General features: G+C 35.6%; 1 protein-coding gene across 2 annotated transcripts; it reads right to left on the bottom strand.

Moving 5' to 3' along the window:
- Positions 1–6,408: 6,408 nt before the first annotated feature.
- Positions 6,409–24,016, bottom strand: NME8 (NME/NM23 family member 8). Of its 2 annotated transcripts, none has more exons than XM_010215544.2 (15): positions 23,984–24,016; positions 23,832–23,889; positions 22,300–22,406; positions 21,126–21,197; positions 19,897–20,013; positions 17,575–17,641; positions 15,686–15,762; positions 14,698–14,790; positions 13,579–13,739; positions 12,132–12,310; positions 10,252–10,396; positions 9,446–9,553; positions 8,298–8,449; positions 7,198–7,342; positions 6,409–6,631 (listed from the first exon to the last, which is right to left on the bottom strand). In XM_010215544.2, the coding sequence occupies exons 1-15, from the start codon at positions 24,014–24,016 to the stop codon at positions 6,409–6,411; spliced, it is 1,737 nt and encodes a 578-aa protein (XP_010213846.2). The 2 variants fall into 2 exon arrangements, with proteins under 2 accessions (XP_010213846.2, XP_088377172.1); XM_088521046.1 differs by having other exon boundaries at positions 13,591–13,739.
- Between the last annotated feature and the right edge of the window lie 705 nt (positions 24,017–24,721).

Raw genomic sequence — 24,721 nt, 5'->3', positions numbered from 1 at the left:
CCATTGCCAACCTGAAAGACTAGAATTGGCATTCCTGATATTTATAAAATATAATAAATATTTCTAAAATAGTGAGATTCTGTATCAGAAAGAAGAGTTCTGTGTAGGTTAACATATTAATATATTGACATGATTAGTTGTAATGTATCATTACCAAGGTTATTATCAATTATTACCAAGAAATCCAAAGACATGTGCATGCATGAATGGGAAGACAGAATTTTCTGTAGCAGTTTTGCTAATACAGGTAGTAAACTTGGCAGTATGGTAACACAAGTAGACAGCATAAATTGCAAAGCAGAATGGTTAAAACAAAGGGGCAGACGTATTTTAGAAAATTTGGATAACACTAAGTAAGGTAGTTGTATGCAAAACTACAAGACTGACAGTTCTGAAGTGACTGCTAAAACAAGCAAAGGCCGCCATTAGAATGTAGACCTTTTTGTTATTTCCCTTTGGAAAACTCGTAGAATTAGCTTCGAAGTTCAGCCCAGGTGCCAGGGATCATGGGCCTATAGTGTCCGCTGAGTTTAATGTAAATTGTGTTTTTCACATGTCTTAAAAATAATCAAAAAAAATCAGACTGCACTTTTATGTGCAGACTCACTTCACAGGTGAAATTTTAGTTCTATAGAATAAAAAAGCAAAATTGAAATTGAGGGAGCTAGAATTTCACTGTAGGGTAAGTTTGAAAATGCTGATTTAAGTAAGCATGAAATAAAAGATCAGGAAATGTATTTTTTTGTTTGTTTTGAACTGTGTAGCAGGAGTTCTTAAACTTTGTTTTGCTGTTGATCCCAACTAAAAATGCCCTAATCAATATATCTAAGGATAACTATTAAAAATGGACAACAGTCCTATTGTCATGTTGAAATAACCAATACTGAGGTTGTGATATTTCACTTTAATAAGTTTGATTGTGAACAGTCCAGGGCGGTGCTCATTGACTGAAACCACTGGACTGGCTAGTTAAAGTTCATAGCAGCCGTATACATTATTTTAACTGTTAAAATCAAACTATTTTTCTTCAGTCTTTTTTATATTAAGGGAAAATTTCAAAAATTACTTTCTGCAGAGCTTTTTCACCATTTCTCCTGTAAGTTATCATTTCATTCACCATTCTATTACATTGGAATAAACTTTGATGCATTGTTTCATGCACCAATCCCAGTGTTCACCAATTCCTTGACATTTTCTGATAGTTTTATGCTAGCTTTCACTTTGGTGTGATAAAAACACTGAAGAAGGCAAGGCAGGACAACAAACAGCAAGGGATATGGTAATGTAGAGGACAAACATGCAGACGGGGGAATCAGCTAGTAAGATTGCATTTTCCCAATTTAATTTTTCTTCTATTTTTTATGAAGCCACGAGTAAACTCAGTTTCCTAGTAATAAAATTCAGTCCATTTATTAAGCCCCTCTCAGTAATTAACCAAAACTGCAGCATCAACCCACAGCTGACGCCAGATGCCGAAGGCAGCCCGGAGGCCTGTGGCCCTTCCTGCACAAAGGTGAGAAACCGCCATGGGAGCAGATGAGCATGACCCTCTGCGTCCCCACAGTGCTCAACCAGCCCTTCCACACTCCCACAGGCACCAGGAGTTAGACAGAAGTAGGTTAAACAGAAGTAAGTAAGACTTAGCTCTCCTCGTGCACGTCCATGGCCAAGACCACAGACAGCAGGAACTGCCGTGCTGATGGCCCTGGCCTGGAGGCCGCTCCAGGCCTAGAACTATGAAACCTGGATTTATCACAATGGACAAACAACCTGCTGATGGACAAAAGTAATTTTGGACCTGTCCACAGCTGAAAAAACAACAGATCAAAATTGAAAGTGGCAAATGTTTTCTTCTTAGTGGTACAGCTGCCTTCCTACTGAAAGGCCTGGCATTTCTTTATATAAAATACAAATGGTCTGGAGTATTGAACAGATGTTTCCAGTGAGTCTCTTACTACCTCCCACACACATGTGCCCAGTTTAGTAAGAAGTGCCATTGAATATTTCACTGAATGTTCTAACCTCAATTCCAAAAGACAGAAACCTGAAAAAATATTTACTCTAATTGTGAATAATTGGCACCATTTTAGTAGCTCACTGTAAATGCAGATCAGAACTCTTTTATGAAGCACATAAAAAACCCTCATAAACCTCCCTGCAGCAGGACCTGAATGACCTGGTCAGTTTAATTCAATTCAGCACTGTAATTTTGTTACTTTTGTCCAGTCATTGCGTGTAACTGAGAAGTACTTCCCATACAAACAAAAAGAATTTTCCAGTCCAAAATACTCAAAACAGCTCTTAAATTATTTTATCTACCGTTGTAACTTAGGTTACCATTGTAACTAGATTCCAAATCAATGAAACCCGAAAAAAATATTTATTTCGATCATGTACAAGTGACATACACTTTTTGGTTTGCTTAGTAGTTGAACGTAAATACAAATCTGGCAGTTGCCTAAAGGATACTTTCCTGATCAACCTTATCAGCTCCAAATATTTTTTTAGATAAATATAAATCCATCAGGACCATTAAACATTATGCTTTCACTTACAGTGAAACCAGCAACTTACAAATGAAGATGTAATTTCTGTAAAGGTACATAACTTTTAATTAAACTTAGCCAAGACTCTGCAGAAATACTAATCTCAACTGACTGTATTTCCTATAGCATATCTGAAATTAAATGTCAGACGTGCTGGATGGTCAAGCAGGATTCTGAAATTTCATTTCTGATAGGCTGTAAATTCAGAGCAGCCCAGGTAATTTTTCAGCCTGGCTCCAGCTATGACTGCTAAAGGCTTGTGGGTAAAAACAGTACGGCAATAACCATGAAAAAAAACTGTCTGAGAGTAAGGACATACTCTTTTCCTTCTGGATGAGAATACTAAGACTGAAAGCCAAATGCACCTTAAATATGCCAAGCTATATGCTTGACATATTTAAATATGTCAAGAGTCCCTGTTACAGATAGAAGGTAAATGGTTAAATCAAAACAATGAAGAGGTGCCCAACATAGAAAAACAATCTTGGTATTTTGATTCTTTACAGTTACAATATGATGAAAATTGTCTCTGTAGATACTCAAAGCACACCAGTATTTATCCTCTGAGCAGGACAACCAGAAAATGAATTGTTTACACATAGTGAATTGCAGACAAAGTGAATAGATACTTGTAAGGTCTGACCCACCAATGTACTTCCTCTACCAAGGAGAGCAAAGAAAAACCAATGCAGCAGTGCACAACCACAGGCTGATTGATCTCATCTTCTTAGTGGGGAAAAAGTATTCCCAGTTCCCTTGTTTTATTACATAATGCAGTACAAATACTACAATTAGATAGATATATCTAATTCTAAAATGCTTCTTATACAGCATTTTGAGATTTAAAGCCAACTTGTTTATCATTCTAACCTGAAAGAGATCTTTCATACAGTCTTAATATCAGATTATGATTTCATTAAATTTCCTAAACATGGAAATACGTGGTCTGTTAAACAAATAAGCACGCTCTGTGGTTCTGTTTATTTCATGCTGGGACAAAAATCAGAGGAATAATTACGTTATCTTTTGTTAGTACTGGAAGAATTTTAGTCACATGTCTGCACCATGAAATTCGACACAGAACCACAGAATATTTTCTAGATTAATGGTCATGAAGGTCACATTCTCTTTCCGTCTGATACTTAGGATAAAAAACTTAGGACAAAGGATAAAAAGAGATAGTCAGACTTTCTCTAAGATTTGTAGGCAAAGGAACCATATAAACATAACTGCAAGAAGATTTTCAACCGTGAGGCTCACAATTGCTGGGGTTTATGTTGGAACACATTCTTCCTGACTCTACAAAAGCAAATATCTGCCCATCTGCTCAGAACTGCTCAAACCTTGACCATGTCAAGTTCACAGTAATGTAAAATTTAAAGACTAGGGAATGGCAGCACAGATTATGTGGACAGTATCTAGAAGTTGAGTAAACTTTTAAAGTGACCAAATAATCTCTTAAAGCATTGATAGTTTTTCAACTGCCACGTTTCTGAGTGTATTATGTTTTGATATTCCTACAAAGTTTGTATCTGGAAGAGACACAAACTTCATGCGTCTGACTCTTTCCACCACTGCCTAAGACCATTATTTTGATTACTTTGAAATGTATCTCTTACACTGCTTCCTTCCAAAGCTGCCAAGAGACATTGAAATCAAGAAGATATTTAGGAGAAACAAATAAGTCTTAGTATATTGCATTTTCCCACATTCCAACTGAAGTTTACATATTCAAGCAATGCAAAGAAAAACCATCACAGATCTACACATAGCATTTCAATGTAACCTGCTGAATAATTTTAACCAAGCACAGAACAACAATCATTAGTTATATATGTATATGAATCCGAATAATACAATCCTTCAATAGCTACAAATCAAAAGCCAACAGGAGAAATGCTGAATTTTAATTTTCATGACACTTTAGGTACCTCTGAAGTGCAAGGATTTGAATGATGCAGTAGAGTATAAAGAATCATGGTTAAATAAACAATAACTGAGTATGAAAAATTTCATCACACCAAGCACAACTAGTATACAGCAAGAGCTGAATATAATATCTAAGACTGGTACAGTAAATATTCCACAGTATTCCACAGCCTCTGTATGATAGCTATCAAATATTTACTATTTGTTTGTGAAAGCAGAAGCTTCTTGAACACTTATTAAGACATAGGCATTACTGTCATTTCAGCATTTATGGCCCTGTCAAAAAATTTCAAGATTTTATTTGCTCCATGTAACAGAAGCCAGTAGCTCTAGCGAAGATCCTGTCAAATGAACTGAACTGATAAATTTACATTGCCGAATTCAGGCCTTTTCTGAGACTGCCTCATGCTTTAAAGCACTGCACGCCAGCACCCAAAAGACCCAGAGTGCTGAAATAATGCCAGGAAGAACAGTTTTAATTGGTCTTTAAAGTAAAAGACAAGCCAAAGAAAATAAAGCAATTCTGAACTACGCTTCTCAGAAATCAGCGCACTGAGGTGTCATAAATTCTGCACTAATCAAAACTTCCTACAGCTCGCCTCAAGTGCCCGTTATTGCAGGAGAGCAGCTGTAGATGAAAATGCGCCTCTCCAGGAGAATGTTCAGTCCAACTTTTGCTAAAGGAATGCCTGTAATAACAAATGCCGCAGCACAACAGAAATATTTTTCAGGAAGCTCCTTAAAATAGCTGGTTACATTAAATACAATAGAGGCTGTAAGAAAAGTGGGAAAACTATGCTTTCCAACCTTCGTGCTTCTAATCCTGCTGCAGTGTCAATACCTTTAATTGTATGCTGTTCCTCAGTATCTCAACCTTCAACACTTTCAGACAGCAAAATGAGACTTCATCAGCTGCAGTTTATCAGCTCTGTTCTTCATGAAAGCCAGCCAAACTACACTGAGACAGGATACAAACTCACCAGTTTTGCACAGATATATAGTTCAAGAACAGCCATATGTAAAAGCTGACTTTATATTTTGCTTCATATTTGGATAGACTGGACGTGAAAGAACCATCTTGCTTATTATTCTATTTGTGACGGTGACCATTAGAAAATGTTTAGGGAAAGAATAAACAAAACAAGGAGAATGTTCCTCAGGACTCTGAGGGTACCAATAAGCCTTAATAACGCTGGGCACTCTCACCTCTAACGTCCCTACCCACTCTGTTCATGTGGGCCTCAGCGCCCCATTTAAGCTCAGACTCAAGCCTTGTTTGAGCTATGTTGTAGGAACTGCCCGTTGTCTCTGACTGACTCTCTCCGGATGGACCCTGTCCCTGGTTCATTCCTTGCTTTGCCTGGGGCTGCTGATGGTCCCTGTTAGTAGCATGTGGTTCTGCTTCCCCTGCTCAGGTGCTGCGGGACAGTGTCCCCCTTGGTGAGGTCGTGGCCTGCGCTGGGGTCACCTGCAGCTCCTGCCTTGCACTGCCCTGTGCAGCCGCCCCCGTCCGTGTTGTAACAGCATCTGCACTGTCTCCCAGCATCTCTTCTCTCCAGACTGCCTAAACTGGAGGACTGTCTCCACGTCACAGTGTGGGTGTCATTCCTAGTACCTTAATGAGCTTTCTTCTTTGACCCTGTTTTTCACATATTTATACCAAATGCCTCAGACTTTTGGGACTATTGGAGATATATAGGCTTGGAAGGTCTTAGGGAAAAAAAAGAAGTGCATCACATGTATGTTATAGCAGTCATTATGGACGAGGAACTTCTAGCAGATGTATCAGTTGTTACACTGATATGCTGTGCTACATGGGGATCAACTCATAGCAAAAATGGAGTACGAAGGAAAACATAGCATTAAATATAGCAAATTGGATAGACAAATTTATATTGTAGTTTGAATATTATTTTTCAGAGATTACATATTTTTAATCTATATCAATCTCTCCAAATACACACTCAATACTCTTCATTGCATGCTCCTGAGTGGATGATCCATGAACAGCATTGGACAAAATATCTTGTGCGAACTGAGCGCGAATTGATTCAGGAGAAGTCACTTTTGCTACTTCTGGATCTGTGGGACCCATTAGTTGCCTCCATTCTTCCACAGCATTTTCCTTGGTCAAAACCATCACCACGGAGGGGCCCCTGTAGAATCAAGACATGAAGGTTCTTCAGCAGTTCTGAGATTCATATTTACCTTTGGCTTTGGGGCTAGGAAGGGTTATGGTAAACACCTGCACATTACAATAAATCTACTTATATTTGTATCTGAAAGCCAGTAAAATTATGATGATCACTTATTCTGACTTCCTTTACTCTCACCCCATCTGTTTCTGAAGCAAGGCAACAAATGCTGTTTTATCAACAGCTCTACTACACATGCTACAAGGAAAATAATTCCTCTTTGTGAGAAGGTCAAGGATTCCACTAACAATGATGGACTTTTGTTTTGTTGTGTTTTGAGCAACAAATCCAAAGTAATAGTCACTACCTGTGAATTTGGAAAGAAGTGTAAGTCTTCCTTTTAAAAGAGTGGCACTTCAACCTCAAAGATAAACATACTAGTTTGAAGAAGCTGCTAGTCTTGCCTGGAAGAGTAGCAGAATGTAAAATCTTCGGCCTATTTTGGGTGTAGCATGTTTGCTTGCTCTGTAAATTTGAAGTTAATTTGTATACTTGCATACCTAAATACTGTGTAGGTAAATACTTACGCAGTCATACAAGTCACTAACGATTCGTAAAAGGGCTTTCCTTCATGATCTTTATAAAACTGCATAGCCATTTCACGGGTTAAAGATGCTTCTTTAATCTTTGAGATAGCAAATCCAGCATCTTTAACTTTTTGCATAATGTCACCTAGCGAAAACAAAACAAAACAAAAAACAAGAAAACTCATTCCTTCTTGATTTAAGTAGTTATTCTATTTTAGATACCAGAAAAACAAACCAAAACAAACCAAAACAAACAAACAAAAAAAAACAGTTTTGGAAAATACTGTATCTGCTTTTCGGCATTTTCACTATTGACCATTAGAATTCTACTTACTATAGCAAAATCATGGACAATATGATGAATGCTTCAGCATTCCTCCAAAAAACAGAGTCAACCACTGTAACTGGACTAATCCATTTCTATGCAGGTGGCAAATGTGAATTGTTATCAATTATATCAGTGGCACCCATTATCATTTTTCACATATGGAACATGCACACCAGCTGGCCTTGTAAATCAATCATCTGGATTGTTACAAGAGGGAACTCTTAAAAGCCAGTGATAAATTAACATCAGAAAGACTGTTTAATTTGTTAGGACATAAAAGAAGAATGCTAGGAGGCTATGGATAGAGAAGCAAAAACAGAAGCAGCAAAAATCTTAAGGCAAGACTCCAGATTTTGTGAAATGTTCTTTTCTTTGCCTTCTCCTCTTCCATTTTGTCTGATAGAGAGAAAAATGAAGGATGGGAATACATCTAATTTAGTAATGGTTTCTTCTGAGTCAATAAAAAGACAGCTGTCTGCTAACAGTCAGATGACTATGGAAGGTCTCTCTCTCAGTCAGAAGGACACTAGATGACTAGTTTGGACAAGTACCTGGCTTTTAAACAGCTCCACTTAGTTATGGAAAGGAGCTAAGGAAATGTCACATTTCAGAAAACTGTATGAATTATGCTATTCCCATAAAGGCATCTCTCTGCATGCAAAAAGTGCTTAGAAAATGTATGCAGCTGACAATCACTTACTGCAAACTGCATCACTAATATTTTATAGAAATTGGATCTGAAGGCATAGCCCATGCTTTCTCAATTATTTACCTTTATGTTCCTTAACAGCATCAGGTTTAATTAATGCCAAAGTGTGCTCCTGAGGGAAAAAGAAATCCAATTCCTTTCGAGCATCACCAGGTGAAGAACTGCCATGCAGCTGATCAATAGGTACGCTGTCTACTGCATACTCTGCACGTAAACTAGCAATCATTAAAAGAGTAAAATTATTTAATGGAACAGCCATTTAGAGCTTTAACTATGACTAATCTTAATCCATGAGAATATATACTCATGCTGATTTGAGGGCTTAAGGGTTCCATTATCTTTCTGTAGGAATAAGAAGCCTTCACTATCTACAGGAAGAAGTTACCTTTCTAATTAACCACCTAAAATAGGAATACCTTCCTTCCCAAATGCTGTCTTGTTATATGTCCAAGATAGCAACAATTCTTGCTTAATAAAATATTACATCTATTAAGGACAGAGAAGATGATGCCACAGCAGCTTATTATTATACTGTAAGCGGGTAACTAACTAACTAATTCATTTCTAAAAGATGTAGAAGAAACTTAATCACAAATAAAATACTCTACTAGTGAGGATTTTTCACTGAACTGAGAGGGCATCGGCATCTGTTCTAATAAACAGTGGTGTTACTTCAAGCTAATAATCAATCAATAAGAATTCTCATTCTCATTTTATCAGTATTTTTTGCACACAGAAAATGAGTAGCAGTAATTCTGTAGATCAGAAGCCTAAAAAACTGCCATCCAAGGTCATAAATGTTCACCTAAATAGCCCAATAGCCTGTTTTCATGACTGACTGGCAAAGCAGATCATAAAATAACATAGATGGATTCTTCTTGCTATACGTACTTCTAGCACTCAAAGATTTCTCTGTAATTTAGCAATCTGTTCTTTGATGCCTCCAAAACTTCCTTTCTTAAACTCAACATTTCATTGTGTTTATGAGCCATTATTTCTCAAAATATGCTATAATTATTGTGTGTAAAACAGCTTTTAATCCAAGAAAAGCTTAATAAAGCGTAGAAATATACATCTGTTTCCAGAGGATGGCACTGTAGTTACACAAGTTGCAATGCAGAATTTTTTCAGTTGAAAAAGTGAACATAAACTTTAAGGTATGAATGCTAGTTGATTCACTACGAAATCAAATTCACTATTTTAAGTATTACCTGGTGGGATTATTCTTCTTAGCTTCTTCAACAATCTTTGGGCCCAGCAACTCTCTCCAGCGTTCTACAGCATTTACTCGTGTTAGAGCAAGTGCAAGAGTTGGACCACTGTAAAATGGGAGAATTGGCACTAAAAATATCAGAATACATTTTAAGATGTAATTCGTAATATGATTTTATTAAATTCTGTGCAGTCCAGAAAATCAAGCTGTAATACAGGAAGATTTGGAATACAATCTCCATTTAAACAGCAAGAGTCTGATGTAACATTATACGACTTAAAAGTGAGTGTAATTTTCAGAGTAATGTCATAGAAATAGTTTTTATTATTAGACTTAAGAATTCTACTCAGCTTCACTTTTTGCATTTATCCAACTATGTCTTGACTTAGTATGAAGACAAGATCCAAACGCGGATTTTACTTCACTTCCAAGGAAACCCAGCACAGAGGCTGGGTAAGAGCCACAGAACCCTCCTGCAGACAAAGCTCAACCCAGTCTATCAGAGCAGAGCCCAACTGTGTTCACTCAGACCAACAGAACTGGCTACTGACTTCAACATTCTATATACAGGGGCATGGAGTATCTCTGTATATAAGTATATACAGTATTTTAAAAAATCCAGTTTATCTACTATAATTGGGGACTGCCTCACGTGGGTGAGTTTTGATCATATTTTGAGTTCTGCTCAACTCTCGGATTCAATTGTGCCTTGTAGCTATATATTCTTCAGACTCGTTATTTATCGTGAAAAACAGATTCCATTTACAGTTCCATGCTCTCCTCTCATTTTTTCAAACAACACACCTGGTCATTTGCTCTAGAAGAGCTGGGAAGTAGTCTTCATTTTCATGCTCCTTGTAAAACTGACGTGCTTGTTCTTCAGATAGAAGTATTTCTTTCTGCATTGCTATTTTGAAGCCATCATCTCTTATTCTTTGAATAATAGAATCTGTTTCAAATATTGAAACAATGCTGAATTGCCATGCAATAATTTTCACACCACAAAGTAATGACACTTTCCAATTGCAATGTTAAATTAATTTTAAGTTAATTTGTTAACTGAAGAATGGAAAACTAACTCAAAGCAATTGCTAGAGCACATCAGGAGTTGTCTGGGTGCTCAGAAAGCTGATGGTTTCTTAAGGACAGGTGGAAGGAAAATTAGCTAAAATAGCAGAGGTATCAACTTTGGATGAAGTCACCCATTCCAACAAAAAGGAAATCTGGGCAGTTTATCAGTGCTGGAGCTACCTGGTGTGGGGAAAATAATCTTATGGGGAGACAAAGAGCGGATGTGTTCATACAGCTGACTGCATAGATGGCAAAAGGCTTGAAATGAGCAGCTCTTTCCTGCACATATCTGTGCTGTCTGAAGCATGCCAGACAATGTAACCAAAAGCAGAATAACTGTTCAGTGCTAGAGCATGAAGTTATCCACATCTGAATGACGTATCTAACTTCCAGAAGAAGGTACCTGAAAATATGCACCTAAGTTATTCATAACTATGATGGCTCCTTTTGGAAATTCTGCCAGCTGTAAAGGGTGCTACTCAAAGTCTCAGCTGAGCTTGATGACAGTAACGTCAGTATTACAAAATTGATCAATGAAGCTACAAATGGAGAACATCCTCTACTGAGTTCCATCTATTATCATAGACCACAGAATCCGGTAATAGACCAGAGAAGTGAGTACAGGTCTGCATTATTACAATCTTCTTTAGAAACAATTAATGCTAAGCATCAGTTTTGTTTCTCTCATGTAAGAACTTTCACTATGAATATATGACTGAGAAACATAATATGCATTTTAATCACCAGAAGAAAGGCTGAGGATTTTGAACAGGTAGATATTCATTTGACTAAGTCTTACATGACTGTATTTGTAAGTAAGCAGTATTTGGTTCAAGCAGAGATGACAGAATATTTCCCCATGTATACTGTAAAACCACTTTCCTAAGCAACATACATAACTAGGTATCAGCTAAGAAAAGAAACAGACAAGGAAAGGTCAAAGCTGTGGTCTTCCTGACCTGTATGTATAGATTGTACTACACAGTATTGTCAGCACAGTGATTGTTAAGCCAGAAATAAAGAAGGTAGACACAATTCAGGAATAAATGCAAATACATGCCATAGAAGCAAAAGAAACTGGCTATGGGGCTAGATTATTTCCGGTTTTACTTGTAAAAATCTAGTCTACATAAACCTATCCTTGTGCACAACTGGTTTATGCAGCATAAAATATCCTGGGACAAATCATGCTTGTTGTTGATGTGTCTTGGACCTGCCATTCAAGGACAGCATCAGCTACTTCATTATACTAGGAAATATGATCCCCTTTAGTACACTTTGCAAGTGTTAGCTTCTTGGAGAGGTCTCCTATAAATAAGATTATATTCCAGGTCTACAGATTACAGAGTCTATAAATATTCCATCCAATCATATAATCCAAAGACATTTTTTTAAGAAACAACCAAAGGAGCAAAATAGTATTGACACTTAAGTGCTAAATATATGAGACTATTTTTTTTTCTGACAAAGATTACTATCAACTTGAGGCAGACAATATAACCTAGCAACTTTTCATTAGTAGTGTCATAATTTTAAAATACACATACATGAGCTTATTTAGATAGAAAATATAGGTATTTAGTTAGATAGAAAATGTAGTTATTAACACTTACCTCGTCTTTCTTTTAAGAGTAAAGGTCTAATTAAGGCTAAAGTTCTTTCAACATGTTGGCCTGTATTCTGTTTACCAAAATTTGGGAAAAAGAAGGCAAGTTGCCTGCTGGCATCTTCTATGCTGTCTTGCACATCACAAAAATTTAATAGATCCTCAGTTTCCAAAATGCCATCCAACCTAACAAGACACAAAGTAATCCAGTATTTAAGTCATCGCATACAATCTGTTAACAGTTGAGGGGTTGAAAATACACTTTCTTAAAGTCTAGTGAAACCTAAAAACTGAAGAGCAAACTGATTTGTTTTTACTAAATTCAGATTCACTACTGAAGTAATATTACTGAGATAAGAAATCTTAGCCTCTCACAAGTTAGCACTATGCAAGAGAAATCTCAGCCATTCCCTCAAGTTTCTTCAAAATAGTTCACATTTCACTAGACAGAATTATTGCTGACAAGTGTATAATGAAAGATCAATAAAAAGATCTTCATTCATATAAAGCAGGATTCTGAAAATGATAGCACTATAGAATTCTCTTTAGCAGAGACTCTTATGACATGTTTGTTATCCTCAGGTTTATTTAGCTATGTAAACACTTATTCACTTAAGGCAAATATAATTTTCCTCAGTCACACGAAATTCAAGGAGAAGGGATACAGCAGACTGACAAAAGTATAAATTATTGTGACAGATTCTGTTTAGAACAAAATATTTAAATTCATCTTGCCTTTAGTAAATTTCTGGCCTAAATATACAACTCAATCCAATATTCATATTTTTGTGAGCACTCCCTTTATTGCCTGGTGTGTACTCTCCTTAAAATCCTCAGCTAAATCCTTGGCACAAGACAAAAAGAGGCATTTCATGATACCACATTTTTAAACACCAAATCTTTAAAATGTTTTTATGTCTCTTGGCAAAATAAGCATAGTAGCCGGGTCAATCTCCCATTTGTTCACTGGCTTTTGCAGAGTGCTTCTAGGGAGCAGTGCATGCTTCAGGTGTTCCCCAGCCACATTTGAACCACATCTACAGCCTCCCAGGATGGAAAGGAGCAAACATGGGCAAGAGTTTGACCCTCCGTAGGCAGTGTAGGCAGGCCATTTACATAAGGGAGTTTTTGTGCAGTAGAATTGCATCAATTATATCAGCTTTGAAGCATATCACTGTTCCCACTGGGCTGGCAATCCACTCAAGCCCACTTCAAAAACAATAAGAGATCCCCTGCTCTTTGCTTGTTTTCTCACAGAGTTTTTATGTCCCTTCGGGTACTGAGATTGCGTCTTTAATGACAGCTCTGTGAAAGACCAGGTACAGAGCTCTGCCTACTCCCTGGATTCTATATACCTAGGCACATAAGTCTGGCAACATTGGCTTTGTATCTGGTTTAAGTCTGAATACTGTAACTGAATCACGTATAACAATGTCATTTTAGTTATTAGTTACCTATCATCTTGCTTTTGAGGATCCAACTCATCAGGCTCATTTTCACTTGACTCACTTAGGTCCTTCCAGTGAGGAATAGCTTTGGTTGATTCTTTTTTAGCAATTACTAAAATATGGCATGGTCCACTCATCATGAATTGAACAAAATCATCAAAATCGGGCTAAAAAACATAATTTTTTTTTCTGCTATGAATTGCAAGAACTGACTTTTTCATCAGAAATGAGACCATTCATCTCTAAGGAACTCATAATTCCAGTTCTATAATGATATTTACAAACGTTACACAACCTTGTGAAATTGTTTACATTCATAATTCATGACTGTTTAGAAGGTTTTCTAATCAGTCCTTTGACACAACAGCATTATAAAATGTTTCAAATGCAGTTAATCGAGATAAACAAAGTCAACAGAAGCATTCGGGAAGCATGCTCTGCCAGTTAAAGTACAAATGATATGTAAAGAAAACGATCCAGAAACCAACTGAGATCAATTGCAATGCTTGGACTTGCACATATAGTATGATTAAACAAGCTGTAGAACAGTTCCATGAATAATTTTGAAAGTAAATATCATGTAGCTGGTTGAAAATATAGAACTTTTAGATATTTGCTAGATATTTGTGGGCATTTTCTTCATTTTCTTTGCTGTGTTCTTTTTATTCCTTCAGTTTCAGCCTTTAACTCTATGAATACTACTCAGTAGTAAATAAAAGCAGGATGGTGGAGAGAGAGGAAAGAAAAACACACAATCATTTCCTCGGCAGCAGAGTACATGTGCAATAGATACTGTCAAACGGATCACACAGATTTTATGTTTGTTCTAGAGTTCAGCAGCTAACTGAGTCTGTTTAGGGCCATGACTAAGAGTCACAGACACTCCAATAACAGAAAAAAGTAAAAATCTCTTAGTATTTAATTGGAACATCAGAATGCTACCACCCTATATCTGTATAAGGTTTTATAACAGTCAGTAAGAAAAAAAATAGATAATATTTTTCTATGTACTGAAGCTACATTAATTCAGTTCTTTATCATATTAAAAACTTGTGAGTCAGAGATTTAGAAAGACTATAGCCAAATTGTGTTTTTTAAATTGTTCCTATTTTTGTTTATTTCTACCTGTTCTGTGTTCCGAGCGTAGAATACTCTGATTTGCTCTTCAGTTAGCAGTTTTTCTTCTGCTGCTGCAATGCTAAAGCCTGCATCTGTAATCTGCAGTTGTTTAATTATTACTCAGTGGCATTTGAAAATGTTATCTACAAAATCTCATACTGCCATAAATCTAAAGATTGACTGGAATTTGGATAACATCTTTAAACTTGAGATTATCTGAAATATTGCAAAATTTAATAACTCCTAATTTTATCTGAGCTAAAGCTTTCTAGCTTTCCAGCTTTTCAAAGCAATTCACTGAATTCAGGATTACAATGCCCACTAAGTTAAAAAGTTTGCCAAAAGCATGTAGAGAAGATGTACACTTGTATGAGCAAAATTCATAAACAAATGACAAGGATTTTTGAATTACAAAGGTACTCTCAAGCTTCCATACTGATCATGTGCCAATATTATTCTGTTTAGCAGTCTGGGCACCCTCCTCACAAGACAGGGTTATGACAGGGCCAACTGGCAGCTGCTCAGATGCATTAAAATTGCTTTCAAACACTACCTGTTTTTTTCACTCTTACTGAACCTCCTTTTCTTCTGGCCACGACAGAATAATTGTAGTTATATAAGTTACATAACTCTCAACTCAAGATAGTTTTATCTTGATAGATAGCGTATACATAAAGCACCACCCCAGATTTTCTAGTGGTCATCTCCGCTACAATATGATGAAAAAAAAAGACTTCTCCCTGTAATTTTGCTTATCAGGAATCTCCATAGTACTAATCAATGTCATAACTAACCTAGTGACATAAAATGTTAAAGAAATAGTGTCAATCTGAATACCATATTATTTCAGGACCAAACCTACCTGCTTTTGTCACGCTTAGGGGAAAGACAACTACAGGTCTTGTTACAAAGTCTGGATTTAAATTAAAATCTACTTTCCAAGACATTACTATGCTTCTTAACTAAATGTCATGAAAGAATCAAGACTTGTTACCTTCTTTTTAATTTCTTCTACACGTCCCTCTGAGACAGCATCAGGTTTTATAATTGCAACAGAATACCTGACTCCTTCTGTTGGAAAAGGGTGAAAAAAGTTGTGAAAAGTGTGAAATAGCTAAACAACTAAATGCTCTGTTACTTACAATTGGGCTTCTCTAAGTACTTCTCCATTTTAATTCTGATGGTCAAACAGTGGTTTCAAAAAGCACGTCTTAGAGAGGAGAACACTCCTTGGCCATCCCTGGAACCTATGTGTGAACCACTGGTGTTTTGGGTCATAAGGTGGAGAAATGGTTCACGCGCAAGCAGGCATGGTTTCAATTTAAGATGATACTTCCTGTAGGAAGCTCTCTTTGTACCGGACAGAATACATGAAAGGAATTAATATTTTTAAGGAAAAGAATCAACAAGTGAAATTCTGTGTGACTATTAGAGATTCCCCATAAAGTAGACATTCCTTGGAAGTAAATATATCTATATTTTCCTTAGTTTTGTTGATCTTGAAATCATTTACAAGAAATAACTTTTGAAGTAACCTATGCTTGCTAACACAGTCTAACATTTAAAACAAGACTAAAACAATAAATGTTCCTGGTCATAGACATGCTACTACAAAATTCGTACTGTACACATCTCTGCAAAATGGCAGAAATTAACCAAAATATGTCTGTCTTTACAGAATCTGAGGTTTACAATTAAGTGTTAGAATGTAATTCTATCAGATCTCAGACACTAAAGCAGCAGTTAATCATAGCTCTGATGCAATCACAAGACTACTATCTGTTTCCAATAATTGACAACATTCAAAGGCACCTGAATATGGTATGAATATACCACCTCAAATAGGTAGTGCATTATGGTTTCTTAAAGATTCCCTAATCTAACAGGATGAATGGAGAGGTCACTCAAGATGAAAACTCTTCTCCATGATTTTGTGGCGTACTTAGATTTTGTAGCTTAGTGTGCTACACAATTGCTGAAGCATTTATCATATTGTATTACTAACTCTCAGAGGGCTTGTAAGGAAAAAATAATAATTTAAAGTTCTAAATGGGGACAAGGCACTTGAACTACACAATAAGGAAGACATGAAGAGGAAGGAGAGAGGAGATGACTCAATCCCTTACAGTTATCTAGTGTCCTAGCGCAGAAGAGAAGGTAAAGAACAGAATTCCATCTCAACCTTGCAAAATTACGTTTTGTGCATTTGTGAAGCAATAACTTCAGAAAGCCTCAGGAGCCATAGAAAACAATAAGAAGAGAAAAGATGTAGGTCTCAGTTCATGCCAAGCCTGAAATAAATCATAGAAGCTAGCCTCACAAGCAGAACAGTGTATATTTTTAAATCTTCTGGGAACTTTTTCATGCTATGGTGAATTTATTCTTTTATTTTTTAGTTCTTAGATCTTGCTTGGTGATAAAGTTAATTAAAAATAGTCTGATGTACAAGGTATGGCATTCCTTCATAGATTTATAGCTTTAATCCTCATGTCTTCCTATCATCTTGGTTTTTCTGCAATACATCCAAAGGCTAACAGGCATCACTTCAGCAAAAGTACATAGCTAAAACAGGGGCTGTGTAGAAATGAGTTTCAGTCGCTAGTTTACACAAAAAAATTCACTAGAACACAGCAGGAGGGTTGCAAGAATACCTGAATTTTGAAGGTCCCCAAGGGTGTTGAGAAGGCTAATGACAGTCCAATATCTTAACTCTTTACAGAAAGAAAAAAAAAAAAATTTTCTCTGTTTGATTCCCTCAGCCTATCATCTTCTTAACTGACACTAAGGAATATCTATTATAGCCGGAAAATAATTAGGCAACTAAAAAGCTATTCATTCTTTTTCTTTCTATTAACATTATTAAAATAATGTGAATATATTTACCCTCAAGTACAGTCTCCTTAATAGCATCTTCTGATGATTTCTCTTCTGGGAAAACAAGTTCTTCTATCTAATGCAATTGCAAATATAGTAGGAAAAGCAGTAAGCAGCACCCCTATGAAGTATACCGTCACTATTAAGTTAATCTAGAGGCAGAGAGTACTTCTGACATAGTACTACTCTACTACAGGGCTATTGAGTAATATGGGAAAGGAATTCTCTCTCTTTTTTTCTGTCCCTCTTCTGAAAACCTCCACATGATTTGAGCTTGGTAAGAAAGAAAATATCTATCCACAGATTTTCAGAAATAATAGACAGAATTTACACTGAATGGGATCTATGTGCTACTTTCCAAAGACAATAATTTTAAACACAAAAGTATAAATCTTTGTCCTATGTTTTTGCCACTTGCTTTTAAAACATTGGCCAAAGCCTTACAACTCTAGATAAAAATAAACAGAAACATACAACAAAGTAAGAAAAAAAGACTGATTAATCTTAAGGTTTTTAGGGCAGCTACCTTACAAAAAAAACAATATTTTGTGAGATAATAAATCTGCAAAAGGACTTCAAAATAATTTCAGGTGATTATTTCTCTTTTCCTTCTCAATATATGCATAATAAGTATGTATACATAGAGTAGGTAAGTATGTAGAATTAACACAGATTTGAACACCCATCATGAAAATGTGACAACCTAGGATGTATATACTATCGCAGCATTAGGAAAGCTGAAAGCTTAATACATTTATTCTATTTCTCATTCTATATATCATAAATCATGTGTAATACAGACATGATTATTATTATTTATTTCTCTCACATTTCCTCCTCAGCTGCAGCTGTTTAGCTATTTATTTGTCCATCATGTGGAATTCAGACAGAAACAATATGGAAAAAAAGCTCACTGAATTTTTTATTGCTTTTCCTTTTTTAGGCACAAAAAATATGGTCTTAGGTAGGCATATAGGGCCTGGGTTACTTTCTTCTGTGTCTTGGGCAATTCTGGAGATCATTTCGTAGCACAGAAAGTAATTCATGTTACTGGGTCGATAGTGTACTGAATCAGAGTAAGGTCAAGACCAAGACTAACCCTCACATTAAGTATTTAAAAAAAACATCACTAGTCATTAAAAAATGGAAGCAGACCCTACCAGGCTGCATCACATTCCAAAACATGTTTACCGAGTTAAATATTATTCTGTAAGAAATTATGGTCACTCATGTTTCAAAAGAAAGACAACTGTGATGCTGTGTTCAGTGGTTTGCAAAAGTTATGGATTGTAGCTGAAGAAACTGCACAGTTAGAGAACACAAAATTCAGAGAAAGCCATTCAGTTATGCAAAGGAAAAAGAGTAAACCTAACACATTTGATCACTTTGTAACTTTCAAATATGGTATGTCATTAATAACCAATATATATCTCAGTTTCTCATCATTTCCATTAACAATTATGTAGAAAAAAATGTATAAGTCATTTTTATGAATACAATATGAAAAACTCCCACACCACATTAAAGAGACTCTAGATTCTAAGAGTTTCTATCCTATTTCTATGACAAACATAGACTATAAAAATAATAAAGCTAAAAATCCACCATTACATTCACAAAAAAAATGACTGGGCTTTGTTGCTTGTATAAATTGGACTGTGGCCAATATTGTAAGAGGAAAAAAATAGTCTCAAGTCACCAAACTCTGCTCTCAGATCTTTACAACAGTTTTAACTTGATGTAATAATACATCCAACCTTAAGCATTCTGTGATTCTATGATTCCCTGATTTGCTTTGCAGGAAAGTCAGCAGTTCTGAGACAGACTTTGAATGAGCCTTATTATCCTTAACTGAGCTGCAGTTTGTTAAAAAATGTCCTTTACACTTTTGATACTTGATGCAGAGTTCTTTTTGATTGCCATTACAACCAAAAAAAACAATGAGGCATGACTATCTCCCAGATATCCATTTATTCTGTCTGGTGAATTCTTACTAAAATATACATGAAAAAATATTTAGTGGTAGAAGATAAAAAGATAATGCCTAAAATGGGTTTATATTCTAGTTCCACTTCATTAGCAAACCATCCCTCCATTTATTGCATTAACAGACTAATCTGTGAATATTCAAGTTTCTGAAACAATTATCATAAAGTTTATTTAATGGAAATTCCTATTAAAAATAAAAATCCTCGTATATTTCATTTTATTGTGAAGAAAAAACTACCAAAAATAAACATTTTGTTACAGAAAACGCTATCACAAGCAGTGGTGGAAAAAAAGAGGGGATTAAAATGCTCATATATATTCAAGTATCTATTTTGTGAATACCTCGGCACGTTCTTTCTCTCCAGCCAAAACTTTCCTCTCTTCTTCTACTAGTTCTGTTATTTTCTTACTTAGAAGAGGAGCATTTGCTCCTCTCACTATTGAAATTATTTTTCCATTCTGTAAAAGAGAAGATAACACTCTCAGTAACTTCTACTTATTTAGCTTATACATCTATTTGAGTTTCAAAATATGCTGTTTTGCAATTTTTCCTTTAATAGAATCACTCTCTGCTAAAGTTAAAAAAAAAAAGCTACCACTGCATCTGCTGGTTCAGAATAAACCTTTCTTGCTTTTATTTCCTTTTAATTTTTTTCTACCTATTTTTATGTTTATTTCTACCCTCAACATTAATAGTACAGTCAGAAGTAAATACAAATATGGAATTTTCCAGCTCCTAATTTATGTTGCATACAGTATGGCATATTTCCAATTCAGAACATCACCAGATGAAAGTGTCACCCAAATATTGATTGCTTTGTCCCATGGTTCTCCTCCCCTTCTCCATTGGCCTTTCACTATTGTCTGCACTATACTTTAGTGCCTACTCTACTACATACAGGAGTACGATAGTGAAGTCAACTACTAGTGTTCAAAGATACTATTAATATCATTTTGCAGCAATCATATTCAAAACTGAAGGTCTCCTTAAAGCATCTTCGTTCTTGACCTCTAATTGCTGGAATCCAATGCTTCCAAGTGGAACAATGCTTACAAAGGTAACTGTATTCTAAAGCAGGGTCCTACGAACATAATCTTTCTCAATCCATCAATGAGATATAATAAATATGTGATTTCTTGATATAATTGCTGAGCTATGAAAAATACAGTTTCTTTTGCTTATCGTAGGAAAACTGAAATGGCAGGAAATCTAAACCCTTTTTACTTGGGAGAAATTGTATACAAAGTAATGATTTCAGAGTAGCTCCATGTAGGCATTTGAAACTTTATTTGAGACAACATTGGAAAAACTTACTTCTTTTTTTCTCACTAACCATCAGATCATGGCTACCACAAATCTCCTGTGGCTGTATGTACAGGCACAATAAAAATGTGTTGGAGGACTAAAGATTTGGACTATGGAAAACAATAACTGCAGTGAAACAATTCCCCAATTATAAAATCCTACACACAATAAAATTTAAAGCATAACTTTTATAGCTTCATGTTTTAATCTATTGAATATTTAATTCAAAAATTCATAGTACATTAGTAGCAAGTATTATACTTACAATGCAAAAAAGAAACACAGGTTCACATTTATTCCTAAATGCTTTCAGAGTCACAATGCTGTCAGCCTCTGCCTGCAGTCAGATGAAGAAAATACAGGTATGTCCCCTATATATGTATACATATAAAACTTTTTGCCACACAGAAAAATACAGTATTTTACACCTTAGTCTAACATACACAAAACATTCTTACATACATTAACAGTCATTATGGCACTGGCTGATGGTTAAAGAAGTGGTTTGTAGCACAAGATTGGCCTCACTTCCTTTTACAGAAGTCAATTGCATTGCAAATACATTATCCTGTTTTTCCATGTAGGCTGTGACAAAAATGTCTGATTATAAACCAAGGAGGAAGTAGGCCATGTAGCCTTGTCAAAAGAAATGATCCACCGTATAAAGCCCTTTCTTTGTAATATATGGTGAACTCTACGAAAGCGCTGAGATCATCTCTGAATACAGCTGCTTGCTTTTCTGTATATTTAGGATACATAAACATTCTGCAAAAATTCAAGAGTGCATTGATCAAACAATGGATTTTTTTTCAATAAAATGTGAAAGAATAAGCTTGATCAATGTCTGGGATGAACAAGTCTGTGAAACAAATTTATCTACTGAAAATACAATATACTTCCAATTTTATCCTTCTAGTGTAGAGGGACTTAGTCTGTGACACAATAACATCTACTTCAAATATGATATATACCTGCTATTTTGTCCTTCTAGTGTAGTGGAGCATTTTTACTATGACAATTTTGAAATAATTTGTTTTTCAATTAATTTTTATTCCTTTAAAAACGAAATAGAAAGAAATACTTGGAGAAAAATTATAACAATAGTTTCAGAAATGTAAGAATTTTACATGTGATAATAATGTGCAGGCTTAATATTAAAGAAACATACAATGTGGTTTCCAACCTTTTCTGCAGTTCTCATCAAGGAATGCGAAATTTATGGGATATTACCTCCACTTATATTATAGCTCCTTTTACATTTATTACTATTTTTAATGTAGCTCTAAACATGAAGTCTCATAAGGAGATATGCAGAAGAGGAGGCAACCAAGCCAAAATTATAATGGCCTAATTGCTATAAGGAGAGTAAAATGAAAGCTCCATATTGCAGATGGATACAAAGATATAACTGAGGTTTAATACAGATTTTTCATCCTTACCACAGCAAAATGCAGCAGATCATCTTCACTAAACTCATTCTTCAGTTTTCTGAATAAATTTACCACAGCTTTGCAAGGACCACACCAAGCTTGATATACATCTATCACTTTAAACACAATATTTTGTAATTAGATACAGCTGATATGGAACTTTTAAAATGAAAGACATATATGAGTGGAATTTATTAGGGATAGTGCTGGGAAAGCATTACCATTTGATCCTCTTTGAGCCCATGAGTGCATCATGGTTTTCTCTTTTATTTCAATTAATTTCAGTATCAGTAGCCTGTTTTACCGTACTATTTGAGATCATGAATCCAAACAACTACATTCCTTTTCTTTTTTATTGTTCTTCTTTTACTATTTCCACTCTTAGTTTCCATTCTTTTCCATGCCTTTATTTCACTTTTTTTTTCCTAATCTCCTTGAGGTCACGGAGACCATTTCTTTCCTTTTACTGCTCCTCTGCACATATGATCCCATTACACATTTCTTCCCTCTACCCAAATACCATTCCTAGGAGGCACTGGAGATGTTAGAGATGGCATAAACAGAAGTGCCTCAATGAAAGGAAAACTGGGGAGGAAATACATGTTGTATAACATGTACCTGTAAGAATGGTGAGTCTTCCAGAGAAATGGCCTATTCCCTCCCATATAGGATCACATACTAGAATGGTATTTTCTAGACATCAGTGTATAAAAGTGGATTGAATATTAGAAAATATGATTTGTGACAAGTATCTATCATACATAGTAAGATTTTTCAAAAAAATATATACATTTATAAGCATATTAATATAACATTATTTAACAGATTATATTGCAGTAGCATTTATTATAGAAGAATGATGAGCATGTATTGCAGGTTATAAGGTTTATGATAAGCTTGAGAAACTGTTGCAAACCAAGCAGAGAGACACAGCAAATGTTTCGTTATTTTATGTATAATTAGATCACTTAACTCTCTAATAATTCAAAATGAATACTGCAAATAAGAAGTTGTGTGTTTAAGTTGGGGCCACCTGAAATGAGGTTACAAGAGTTATATTACTAAGAACTCCCTGCCAAGTGTAACATTTACAAATAACAGTAATCACAGACACAGACATGGTGTAGAGATTGTGGAGTGGTTCCACAAAAACATCCCAAGTTTTGCCAACACATAAGAGATGTTCATTGAAAACTGTCCAAGTCTTCACTATTATAGCTATATTCAAACTGTTGTACCGCTATTCTGAGTTAACTGTACCCAGACCCCAGATTTGGAGACTGTGACACTCATTACCCTCTTGATTTCTCAGACTACAGTTGTCACTGCAGCACTTTAGGTGTGCACATCATATTCCTCATTCAGTGCATAGGCTTTTTGCAGGTTTTTACAATTTTTCACCCACAGAAAAACTGCAGCACTTGTTTATTTACCAGATGATAACAGCGTCTTAGTCAGAAGAAATGATCACAACAGTAAAAGTTAAAAAAATGCGTACAGTACATGCCACCATTTCAGGTTAACAAGAAAACAGCTAATACCTAATACACCTTTTGTCAGCAACACTTCATCCCATTGGTTTTGATTGGTTATCGAGACCTGAAATATAATGAAATGGGTTGACATTTTAACATCTGAAAAGGCAAAAAATTCTATTCATCACCGGAACTGTTCAAGTAATTAAGATACATACCTGAAGCTGAATTTCCTTCTTCTTGCCTGCCATTTTCCTATGATTATATGAAACATAACATAATATGAAACACAGTTACAGTTTTTAAAGGAGAATGATGTATATCTGTGGCATGCAGAACTAACTTGTACATAGTATTTTTTCAACATGGTATTGTCTTCTAATTCCTTTAAAAATTACTTCCACTGAAGCCACTGTAACAATGGCAGCAACCACTCATTTCACCTGAAAATGTTGTGGAGCACTATACAAATTCTTTACAGACCCAATATACCACAGGAAGCAGAATAAAACTCAGCTCCTTAAACTGCTAAAGTCATCAGAATCTATTGGCCTAAATCACTATTCAGATTCATATTGCTTTGTTAAGAGGGGCTACAAGGATCTTGGATGGGAAGATAGCTGCTGTGACAGTAGTAGAGTAATGCTAAAAGAACTTCAACTCAGAATGACACCGTATCATACTCTCTTTGGGATATATACAAACCAATTACTTACCAGTGTCCCACAACTAATCTCCCAAACTATCAAGTTCTGGTGTATTCAGCATTCTGTCACTTAGAAAACAAATCCTTCATCTTTTTCATATATTTTAAATAGGTATTAAGCGAGGAAGTGGACCAGAAAACTACCTCAATCAAGCTCTATACAAGGATGAAGTTGATTTCAGCTTCCAAGCGAAGCTTAGCTGAAGAATAGATCTATCACTGGATCAGCCACATAGGTGGAGGTTTCGTA

Source organism: Tinamus guttatus, unplaced genomic scaffold, assembly GCF_059628265.1.
Source record: "Tinamus guttatus ecotype Peru unplaced genomic scaffold, ASM5962826v1 Tinamus_guttatus_pri_ptg000115l, whole genome shotgun sequence".
NCBI classification, from domain to species: Eukaryota; Metazoa; Chordata; class Aves; order Tinamiformes; family Tinamidae; genus Tinamus; species Tinamus guttatus.
The sequence above is the reverse complement of the archived record's forward strand: the minus strand, read 5'-3'. Positions and strand labels throughout refer to the sequence as shown.

Excerpts from the sequence above, each read along its gene's own strand:
- NME8 (XM_010215544.2), bottom strand. The coding sequence starts at position 24,016 with ATGGCAGGCAAGAAGAAGGAAATTCAGCTTCAG. Across the intron at positions 13,740-14,697 it reads ACGCTCGGAACACAGAACAG|CCCGATTTTGATGATTTTGT; the intron begins GTAGAAATAAAC and ends TATGTTTTTTAG. Across the intron at positions 7,343-8,297 it reads TGCTGTTAAGGAACATAAAG|GTGACATTATGCAAAAAGTT; the intron begins GTAAATAATTGA and ends TGTTTTCGCTAG.